At 38.1% G+C, this 11,344-nt stretch overlaps 2 protein-coding genes across 2 annotated transcripts; both read right to left on the reverse strand.

Annotated features, from left to right (window-relative positions):
* Positions 1–2: 2 nt before the first annotated feature.
* On the reverse strand, positions 3–4,724 carry LOC117625844 (O-fucosyltransferase 2-like). The gene is made up of 10 exons (XM_034357423.1): positions 4,122–4,724; positions 3,276–3,365; positions 3,062–3,161; positions 2,833–2,894; positions 2,577–2,665; positions 1,789–1,909; positions 1,555–1,698; positions 1,075–1,406; positions 636–876; positions 3–551 (listed from the first exon to the last, which is right to left on the reverse strand). The coding sequence occupies exons 1-10, from the start codon at positions 4,560–4,562 to the stop codon at positions 234–236; spliced, it is 1,938 nt and encodes a 645-aa protein (XP_034213314.1). The 5' UTR covers positions 4,563–4,724; the 3' UTR covers positions 3–233.
* A 331-nt stretch (positions 4,725–5,055) lies between these two features.
* Positions 5,056–10,906, reverse strand: LOC117626032 (protein STRUBBELIG-RECEPTOR FAMILY 8). Its single transcript, XM_034357662.1, has 16 exons — positions 10,441–10,906; positions 9,878–10,010; positions 9,709–9,780; positions 9,522–9,587; positions 9,339–9,410; positions 9,177–9,248; positions 8,925–8,996; positions 8,761–8,826; positions 8,613–8,678; positions 8,218–8,525; positions 7,690–7,946; positions 6,810–7,081; positions 6,483–6,618; positions 6,261–6,400; positions 5,991–6,147; positions 5,056–5,775 (listed from the first exon to the last, which is right to left on the reverse strand). The coding sequence occupies exons 1-16, from the start codon at positions 10,640–10,642 to the stop codon at positions 5,623–5,625; spliced, it is 2,244 nt and encodes a 747-aa protein (XP_034213553.1). The 5' UTR covers positions 10,643–10,906; the 3' UTR covers positions 5,056–5,622.
* Positions 10,907–11,344: the final 438 nt, after the last annotated feature.

Consider the following 11,344-nt stretch of genomic DNA (forward strand, 5'->3'; position numbering starts at 1 on the left):
AAGATTTGATGAATGGTATTTGAATGATTAAGATTATGATTGGAACAATGGTTAGAATACAAAGCATGATGAAGATTCCGTATTACAATTGAATTAGCAACAAGGCGAACACTCATGTGGCGCAGCCTCCCCGTTGTTAGTCCTGGCCGTTCCGATTCGTTGGGTCAAAGACTCAGATACACCAAGTCATCAAAAAGAGCATGACACAACTGAAGGCAGGCATGAAAAAATAATCAGGTGGTTATTGTCATGTTACACATGCATTCGTCACACCGTGGATACCTATACACACTCCTTGCCTTGGGCCTTGGTTGGACATGTTTAGTTTGTCTAACTGCCTTTCTAATTCTCTGCTCGAACACACGCCATTCAATAGTGGAGTTCTTCATAAAGATGCTCGCGAGCCTGCGTTTGTTTGGTCGTATCGTTGGCATTCTTCCTCCACCATAGTATATTCGATAACCAGACACCAAGGACGATAATTGACTTCCTGAATCAGTCATGGAAAATGCATCGGCAGCAGTGCAGCCTATGAAGTCCAGTGCTGCTAACTACAGAAGGAACTGAATTGGTCATGTAAAAGCTGCAGTAAAACTGAAATGGAATAATCTTAACATTTGACAGCATCTTATTACCTGGGATGAAAAATTCATGAAAGGTTCAAGTTCAGCCCGCGTAAGCAAATTTTCTTTAGTCACCAGTTTAGGATACAAGCTCGTCAAAGCATTCATCCTTGATCTCCCTCCATATATTTGTGAACCTGCCACAAATATACGTGTCTTACGGTTGAAACCAAGAGCAGCAAGCATAAGTACTGCTTCTTCAGGTGTTAAAGGACATAAGCCCTCTTCCCTGAGCTCTGCAGGAGTAGGTAGCCTGAAACGCGTAGGAAACTTCAATAAGACCATAAAACTCAATCTCATTGATCAGCTAAAAAGCATGTATAAAATGCTAAGTGCAAGAACAGAAACCCTTAAACCAAATGGGCTTCTCTCATTCTACCATTAATATCATATTATGATATTATGAACTAACAATAAAATAAGCACACCAACCAAATGATATACTGCATACATTGTAGTCTTCTTGAGAACTGTCAATGCAGGGAAATGGATTTCACGATATGCTTCCAACTCCTTTCTCTCTTCTTCACCTCCACCAAACTCACACAAAGAATGAGCTACCATGTCTATTTCAAACCTCAGGTGTAAAGCAAGATATCTGGAAGCTTTCTTAGAATGACTTTTATCTTTCTTGATTCGTTTTGCATATGAACCAACCAGATAACGATCCAGAGGTCCAGGGTGACCTTCATTTTGACGCAGTCTTTGAAGAAGTAAAGCACCAACTTCTTGTATCTTCGGGACAAATTGAAGGGCATAAAAATTACATCTGCATCGAAGTCTCTAGATGAAGTTCCTCAATTAGGAAGAGTGGAAAAAGAAAAATGGTAGGCAAGCAACAATGTGATACTTGGGGAGGAAGAGGATGAAAATCCACTAATTTCCTAGTCAGAAACTCTTAAAGGTAGGGTTTTAGAAGCTTATTGTGTACCTGCAACTGAAATGGTATTGGATCAAATGCCAAGCGATGCCCAAATCCAAGAAAATGTACAACTCCGTTCTTAAGTAGAATAGGGACAATGTTTTTTAAGTAAAAACTTGGCTTTGCCTCTTTGGGGATGTCTGCATCTGTCACCTGGAACAAATTGTAACAAGTAGAAACAAACTCATCACGGGAGCAAACACTTTGATGGTTAAGAATATTTAATTTCGCTCTGGGACTTACAACACTACCAATTGCTTCCAAATCTAGTGACTGTAGCTCCTTGGGGAGTTCCTTCACTATCCGAATATCAGGAGACAAGTAGTTAATAAAATGCTCCTCCTGATAGATATCGCCGAATTGACTATGAAATCATACAACTTCTTGTCATTAATTTTAAAGGCAAATATATGAGATTAACAAAAATTAAAAATAAAACACTAGTTATATATGAAGTTAGTATAATCAACACATTATTATTATTATTTTAAAGGAAAACAATAAGTCATCACAAACGCCAAAGCCACTAATAAAACAATTATTTATAAATAAATAAAAAGTCGAAAAGAAAATTACTAAAGAAAAATGATAATGGAAATGTCCCAAATAACGCATGATGAAAAGTCAACAGTAAGAAATTACAAAACGCCAAAGCCACTAATAAAACAATGATATTAATAATTTAAAAAAAAACTTGAAGTACAATTATAATGGAGATATCCCAAATAACTGGGGCACATGAAAGCATTTGGAGCTAGAAATTTTCATTTCATACCCAGCAGACCAGGAAATGCATTTAATTATTTGAAGAAAGCACACATGAATATTATTATTTTAACCATGATCAATATGAATATGAATACTGAAGCAATTATTAGAATCAACCCCAACAACCCTCCAACCCCATTCAAGTTTTGAATCCAGAAGTTAAATGCAGCTTTCTTTTATTACAAAACTGACATCAACCATACGCACAAGAAACAAAGAAAAATTATTGAGTGGAAAAAAAGAAGAAGGAAGAAATAGGTCACCTCACATCTCTCCATATACTGCTATACAAAAATTTGGGAACAACCAGGGTTGAATTGAGTAATCGTGCAACAGCGACAGCATTGCAAACCTGTAGCCAAATAAAATACTATTACGTAAAGAAATAGAACTCACATTGAAATAAGGCCCCATAGAACCACACTCTATGTTTATGTTTCCTATGACTCAGTGCAAGTTCACAGAATTTGCACACAAGTAATCCTAAAAACAGCCGTGAGCGCCTCAAGCATCACTTACAGCTACTCGCTGCTGGTTCATCCCACCGTTTGCAGTGACCAAAATGTATCCATTCTTTCCCTCTATAACGTACCACAGAAAAATGAATGTTAGAGCCAGGTTAATCCATTAGTTTTGCAATCTTTAAAATGCATAGATAAGGACTTGCATGAAAATATGTGCTTCCATTTACACTTACATGAGAGAGAGAGAGAGAGAGAGAGAGAGAGAGAGAGAGAGAGAGAGATACCATTAGGTTCCCAGCTCCGTTGGTCAGCACAAGGTTTCCAAGAAGAAGCAGGAACAAATGGCTCCAGCCACAAATCTTTCGGCTCAGGTTTATTCAGTCCCTGCATCATATCAATGAATCAGTCAGCCACACCAAGTGATTAGAACGAGACATCATCAATTAATGCTGGCCTTAACTAACTAAACTGAAATTCCAGTTAACCAGAGGAGAGTACCTCTGCCAACGCATGCGCAGCTAAATCCAACATCCTTCCGTAATTACCTTTCTGCGCCTTTTTTTCTTTACCAAGTTTTCTCCATTTTTCCTGCAAACATACCGAGTAAGAGCCAAAAAGGAAAATCTTAGGATCCGTAATGTTTCATTTTCAGTTTTTATTTTTAATTAAACATAGGAAAGGAAAAATGAGAAAATAGTGAGAAGAAAGAGGATAGATGTGATGTGAGGGAAGGATGAGAAAATGTACATGGTATAGTTCATAAAATAAAAACCAAAAATAGTTTTACATGTATTTCTTAGTTTTAGTTTTGTGCATTCTCCCTCATTTCTTCATCGCATCTCTCATATCTCACCTCCCTCCTTCATTTCTCTCATGTATTTTCGTCTATCTCTTAAACTTTTTATAAAATTTAAATATAAAAAGGACTGAAAATCAAAAACTTAAACGTAACTTAAACTGGCCCTTAACAATTTCATTCCGACATCAACTCATGTACATAATATTAGGGATATTAGTTTGAACCTTTTGACAGAACATGACCAATCAAATCTGACGGCAACTCTTTTTCCATGAACAATTTATTGCAATTACAGAAAGTCACGCTTGACAGTTTGATAACCTGAAGGCTATTCTTAGCAAAATCACCATCCTTTATTGAGGTAATAATGAAAAGGCGTATGTTTCTTCGATATAATCTACAATTCTATTAATTCTCAAATATCTGAATCACATTGACTAACCAAATTGCAAAGCAACCCATCATACCTCAATGAAAAATATACCTCAAATTCAATAGTTTAGAGTTGAACCAAGAAAAATTTAAACTTTCCCAACAGCACATACCCGAACGGTAACCGATACCGAAGCCACAGACGAAGATTCAGAATGGAGCCCATGATCTTGTAGCCGTAAAAGCATAACCCAATTCATCAAGAAAAACAAAACCAATAATCCAATCACACCCACAACAAACTTTACTCGCTTTCTGCTATACCAAGCCCTCCCTACTTTCCTCTTGGCCCTCCTCTGCATCTTCAGCTCCTTTTCGATCCCCAAAAACAACGGCGTATATTGTGAATCACACGTGTCCGAGTTGGCGAATCGAGTGGGGCCGAGTCGCGGCGAGTTACCAGGTGAGGATTGGCGGCTCCTCGGAGTGGTGGAGCCAGAGCCGGAGCGGTAATGCAACAGGCTGTGAAAGGAGGTGTTGGGGTCGGGCTGAGCTGAAGGTCCATCTTCTTCTTCTTCTGAGACTGGTTTAACTTGAATGGCGTTTAAGGACATTGATCTGTGCTCGGCTCCTCTGGATTTGGCCCCAAGAGCTGAGAGAGAGAGCCTGAGGAAGAAACGCTAAGAAGCCGGAAGCGAAACGAGTGCGATAAGTCTGCTCTTCGAGTCCTTTTGCTAAAATGAATGTCCGCAATTTGCTAAAAATGGAAGAACGAATTGGAGTTGTCCGAGTTCCAACTAGGACTTGCCGTTTTCTACTTGATTTTCTTGTCTGTATTCTTGAAGATTGTCTGCGGTCGAGTTTAGGATAACGATTTCGCAATGGCCAATCAGATTAGCTTTTAAAAAATTAGACTTTTTTTTTTTTTTCAAAGGTTTCTATTATTATCCTTATCAATTCGAATTATATCTGAAGTTTATTTTGGCAGCTGATTATAATTGAATTTCGAAGGTTTCTATCGTAATTCATAATTTAATTTATAATTATATATTTTTCATGCAGACTATTTCAACATCAAATATGCCATCATGTGAGTGTACTACATCATCATCAATCACATTTTGCATTGCCTCTTGTTTCTATCGCATGAAATGAAAGAAAATAAGAAGTTGATTTACATGGCTTTCAGAAAAATAAATAAGACAAAACGAGATAAAATTATCTGCCAAGTTCCAGCAGGCATCTGACTCAAATTCTGTCAGAATATTTGCAACTATTTGCATTGCATTGCATTGTTTGACAGTGATTTTCAGGCTTCTTATTATGTGCAAATAACTCTATGAATCATAATTACATATATTTTTCATCTAAGTTTAGTACACATCGCATGTTCCTCTCCGCTTCTGTGTGTTTTATCCAAACCCTGGCCTCTGTATATAAAAACTGCAAATATCTTGAAACTATGTGCTTCAGCCATCCCTCACCTCCACACATGGTAGCTAGTACATGAAACAGCAAATACCAGCAGGTTTAAGATGGCTGTGATGACACCACACCCAAGCGTTGTGGTTGAAAAGGCACTTGTCTCCTTCGATACGGTTGGGTTCGAATCTGCTAGAATCTTTCCCAGCAGAAGAAAGCAGGAAAGAAGGGAAAAAAGGATGGCAGGGACACTTAAAATGACATGTCAATTGCTTCATGATCAGGGGTCTTGTACGAAAAACCAGATTCGTCACTGGAACGTCTTTTGACCACACTTGCTCTTTGCACTAAGCGCACCAGTGCTTGTACAACTTCAGACATGGGAGGCCGAAATTCAGGTTCCGGCTATGCAAAAAGACCAATAATGTAAATTGGTTATTATAAAAGATGAGATATGGGAATTTATTTAAAGTGACATACAAGGAATATATTTAAGGCCATTTATTTAAAGTGATTTTCGAGAATTCCCTAGTTTTTAAACCATCACTACCAAGTATTAAGCTGCTCTTAAAGGCCATAAGAGGGCAACTAATTGGTATTATCATTCATAAAGAAGTTACCTGAACACAGAGGGCAATGATGTCAGCAAAACGTGAAAGAGACTTCGCAGGATACATGCCATTTAGTGCAGGATCAACCATTTTTGCTAAGGCATCTATATCATGGAGTTGGGGAGTAGCCCATCTCACAAGGGATTGTTCTGATCTCACCCTTGAACTAAAAAAGTAGAAGAATTTGAGGAAAAAGGGAAACTATTAATCAACATTAAAATGAAATCAAGAAACTCCAGATCATAAACCTGACAATTCAGTAAAGTGGGACAGGTATACCTGTCTAGTGGCTTGCGACCAGTCAATAGCTCAAGCATCACCACCCCAAAGCTGTAGACATCACTTTTTACAGTGTACACTCCTGACAAGGCAAATTCAGGAGCACTATAACCAAATGAACCTACCATCTGAGTTGAAACCTGTGAATCATGAAGTTGAATTAATCATTTGGACAAAAGTATGAGGACTGCTCACAACCCATATTTAACTCCATCCATTTACCTGTCGCTCTGTGTTTGGCGTCAGAGCAGCTAGACCACAGTCAGATAAGTGGGGATTGAGCTCTTCATCAAGTAAAATATTTGCTGACTTGAAGTTTCTATGCACAACAGAAGGTAAGCAAACTTCGTGCAAGTACCTGGCAGGCAGAAGGGATCTTTAACTTAAGAAGTGTTTTTGAGTAATCGTTATGCACCTTTAATCCACGTGTGAGGGTGTGCAAACAGACACACCCACACAAACACACAGAGAGAGAGAGAGAGAGAGAGAGAGAGAGAGAGAGAGAGAGAGAGAGGCTTAAATTTCATATACGTGTAAGTTGTAACTTACTCTAAAGCTCGAGCTGTGCCAAGTGCTACCCTAACACGGGCATTCCAAGTCAGAGTATTACTGCCATCTTCAGCAAAATGAAGAATGTCATGCAAGCACCCATTTCCTATATGCTCATAGACTAGAAGACGCTGTCCATGCTCGGCACAATATCCGGCCAGTGTAACAATGTTTGGATGCCTCAAACGCGACATATTTGAAACAGCTTCAAGAAAATTATCTTCCTCTTGTAAGGATAGTGCTGCATTGTCAATTTTCTTAATGGCCATTATCTACAGTAGGAAAAATAGAAGAAAAAGAAATTAGTTGATGTGCCACTAGTCCTATTTGGTACTACAGGAGAAATCAACCTCAAATAGAAGTCGGAGCTTAGGGTGCCAAAATATAGTTGACCCTAATTAGCAAGTGAAGGTAAGTACAACAGATTGGGCAAGAAGTATATGGTGGAGATAACTCCATCTATTACTATTGATGACTGAAGTCTATATCATGGGTAACAAACTAAATTTGATCTTATTTTAACTTTTTACTTGCATTGAGCATTTGCACATCATAAAAACTAAATAAGCAAAAGGTCATCATAATTTTGAACAATGCGACCATTAAGATTAGTCACACTCCACACAGCAAGGACAAAAGCAAATAAAGATACATACATACATCAATGTGCGTGTGTGCGTTTGTATCGTGTAGGGAGAGAGAATGAGATTCAGGACCCTTGCACAGTTCCCACCAGCTAAAAGTAATGGCAGAACCATGGATCTCTTATAATGGAAATATTTGTTACATTAGCTAATCCAACCATCACTAGTTTTAAACACGTCCATACAACATTGTTTTAAAGAGAAGGAAGAAAACAACAATACATAAACAAAGGTACCTTTCCATTAGGGAACTCTGCTCTGTATACACGACCAAGAGAACCTTCACCAACAAGAAATTCTTGACTAAAGCTATTTGTTGCTGTTTGGAGAGTAGCAACCGTATAAGGAGTAGCAGTGATAGGCGATTTTATCCTTTTTATTGATCCATTTTTATTATGTAACCTATCAACCACCAATATTTCTGCGGGTGGGGGCTTGAGATCAGTTATAGTAGCCACACTTTTTACCCTCTGCTCTTGCATCTCAGTGTTTACTGCAAAATAGAACAGGATGCAACATTGAAATGGTTAAGATGCTTAGAGAAGACCATACACCTGTAAATATAGGTAAGCTATAGCTCTGACTTTTGGGAAAAAAAAAATATGCTAGTCATTGTCAGAAAACTATAAAAGCTTTTGAGTGTTGCAATATAAAATAATCTAGTTTTAAAGAAATCACATGCCTCTCAACTTATATTTCTGTATATTAAAAAGCCAAACTCCAAAATTAAAGGAAAAAAATAGGGGTGGGGAAAGAGATTCTACCGTTGCTTGTGGGAACAGTGAGACTTCCCCCTGAAGCTCTTGCAACATGGTCCTCCCTTTTATTCTTGCGAATGCAAAAGGCAAGAGCAAGTAAGATAATGAGAGCAACAACAACAGAACCCAGAATTATCCCTACCAAAGCCCCAACTGTCAGCCCTTTTTTTGAATCGTGTGATTTTCCATCAGAACGCTCTGGATGTGTTCCAGATCCAGAATGATTGTGATTCTTATCGGATCTTCCTGGGGGAGGAGGGTTATACGGTGGCGGCGGAGGAGCAGGACCATTTTTGAAGGCATTTCCATCATAACTATTTCAATTTTTAAGAGCCAAATTAGACATGCTTAAAAAGTTGAGCACTAAATAAAGATCTGCATTGAATAAAAATGGCACTTACATAAAAGTATGAATTGAACTAAGCTCGTGTGGTATCCACCCACTGAAATGGTTGTTGGCGACATTTCTGTTCAAGATAATGTGCACAACAAGATAAGAGTAGGTAGTAGAATTATAAATGCCAAACTAAGGAGGGAAAACACACTTACAAAGTAGTCAATGGCAAACCCGTAAGAACATTGAGAGAACCAGTCAATTGATTGTTCTGGACATAGCTGGCACAATTGAGATGTCATTACAAGTGATAGCAAATATATAGCATAATATTCACAAACAGAAATTTCACAAGAAATCAGCACTTCAAGAAACTCACAGGGAAGAAAGATTGGTCAATGAAGTGAAGGAATTAGGAATATCACCAGAGAAGTTGTTAAGAGATAGATCCCTGCACGGAAAAGCATAGTGGCCCATTATATGAAAAAAGTTTTCAAAAAAAGAATTATAGACGACGCAGGCAAAATATTCCTGACATCAAGCTATCAGAATGCTTCTGAAAAAAAAAAAATTATATATATATATATATATATATATTACCAACTGACTGGGATAGAGTAAGGTATCTTACAAGGTTGCAAGGCCCACAAGATTAGCAAACACGTCACCAACTGACTGGGATAGTGAGTTATGGCTAACATTCCTAAGATCATGGATTTCAGAAACATGTCAGAACAGCCTCATGGAATGCATAAGAAAGTAACAATTCTTAAAGTTCAATACTGTAACTCACAAATAACCGAGAGAAACCATGTTAGCAATGGAATAAGGTAAATTCCCAGTGAAGTTGTTCCTTGCAAGATTTCTGTGCATCCATACACAAAAAAGAAAAGAAAAAAAAAATTGAGTATCATAGTTGGCAATGAAAACAACTTCCAAAAACGAAAGAATGAATAAATTAAGGAATGAACATTACAGGCTTGTAAGATTTGGAGGTAGCTGATACGGGAGTGTATCGTGAAAATTGTTGTCACTCAAATCACTGAGGAACACGAAGAACTTAATATTAACAACTCAGAAAATCAATGAAAATGATAGAATTTGTTATACTCGGAAAAGCCCCCAAAAAAATCATAAGAAAAACAGGATGATAATATTCTCACAATTTTCTCAATGACAACAGGTCAGAAAGCAAGTATCCCATAGTTCCACTGAGACCTAACCCAGAAACCTCTCTGTTATAACAACAATAAGACACATTAACAATGTCAATAAACCAGTTGAATTAATTGTATAAATTCAAAGCCGCATTTTCAAAATATAGAATCATACATTGAAACAACAGCTGAGCCCTCACAAGTTACCCCTTTCCATGATTCTCCACATGGATCACCGCCACTAATTTTCCAACCAGTTAGCTGAGAAGGACTGTTTACCGATGTGTACAAAACCTGAAGTGCTTGAACTACAAAGCAAAGAACAACACTTTTTTAAAAGCACGCAAATTTCTTACAAAAGCTTTGCTACATATACCCCCCGGCATTTCTTTCCCATCTGGTAAAAGAAATCGAAATTTTGAAAAATGGGGAAGAGTATCAAGCTTAGATTCCTCTGTGCAATCAGGCCTGAGCTGAGCTTTAGCCAAGTTATGGTAAATTTCTCATTTTTCCACGAAGCAAATCAACATTAAACAGGGAAAAAAGATAAAAGGCCTGTGTATCTTCATCTTTGAAGAAAAAAAAAATGCATAAATAGATCACAAAATCAAAAAACCCCAAAGTCAAAGTCCATTTTCTATCCAAAAATCCACATTGCCAATCAAAACCACCAAATCCATAAATCAGATGCTTCCCGGAATTGAAGCTTAAAACTTTTTTACAAAATAAAAAGCATACCATCAGAAGCATCAGTGGTGCCACTAACGAGAGGCAGAACAGCAAAGGTCGAAGCGATTAACACAAACCCAGCGAGCAAGCGAGGTACAGAGAGCCAGTGAGCGATGTTGCGATCAGCCATTATAGTGTTTAGAAGCAGGGAGAGAGAGAGAGAGAGAGAGAGAGAGAGAGAGAGAGAGAGTTCAGGTGAGGCGAGGCTCATGCAAGAGAACCATGGAGGCGCAGGCGAAGAAGAGGAAGAGAAAACCAAATGGTAGCCGGTAGGGCTGCAGGTAGAAGTAGTTGGAGTAGGAGACGGGCACCAGTAATAAGAGGCATTGCCATTAAAGAAAAGGGTCAGAGTCTCAGAGAGAGTGCGATGGAGATTCGAAGCTTGAGTAATTAAGAGAGACAAAAAAATAAAAAATAAAGTGCGTGTCACTGTGCATGCGTTGTGTCGGCGAAAAAAGGAAACGGAATTTTTAAATTTTGGGAAAATGGAGAAAATGAGATGTAAACACAGAAGAAGTAGCCAAAGTAACGTATGACTCTCTTTCCCGGAACGTCTCTTTCTTCTTGCTCAGTACTCTCACTGATTTTGGATCCTCTGCTTTTCGGCTATGTTTTTTTGTTGTCAACTTTGCTCGGGATTTTGCCACGTGGTTGATAGGTAGATGGGTGTTCGATCAGACGTTGATGTTGCTCCGTCTAGTAAGTTTTTGACATAACGAGTGGAAGCGTAGAGTAGAGAAAGGGGATTGGGCTTGGTAATTACACGCACCCGCAATCATATATATTTAAAGTTTTAAACCTTAAATGAGTACGTTAAACAAGATTACAAGAACGAGTCAAAACAACTTCTGAGTTGAGTTTTGACCGGTTTGCAACTGATTTTGTGACTGATTTTTTTATACCCAATCTCACT

Source organism: Prunus dulcis, chromosome 4 (assembly GCF_902201215.1).
Source record: "Prunus dulcis chromosome 4, ALMONDv2, whole genome shotgun sequence".
Taxonomy (NCBI): domain Eukaryota; kingdom Viridiplantae; phylum Streptophyta; class Magnoliopsida; order Rosales; family Rosaceae; genus Prunus; species Prunus dulcis.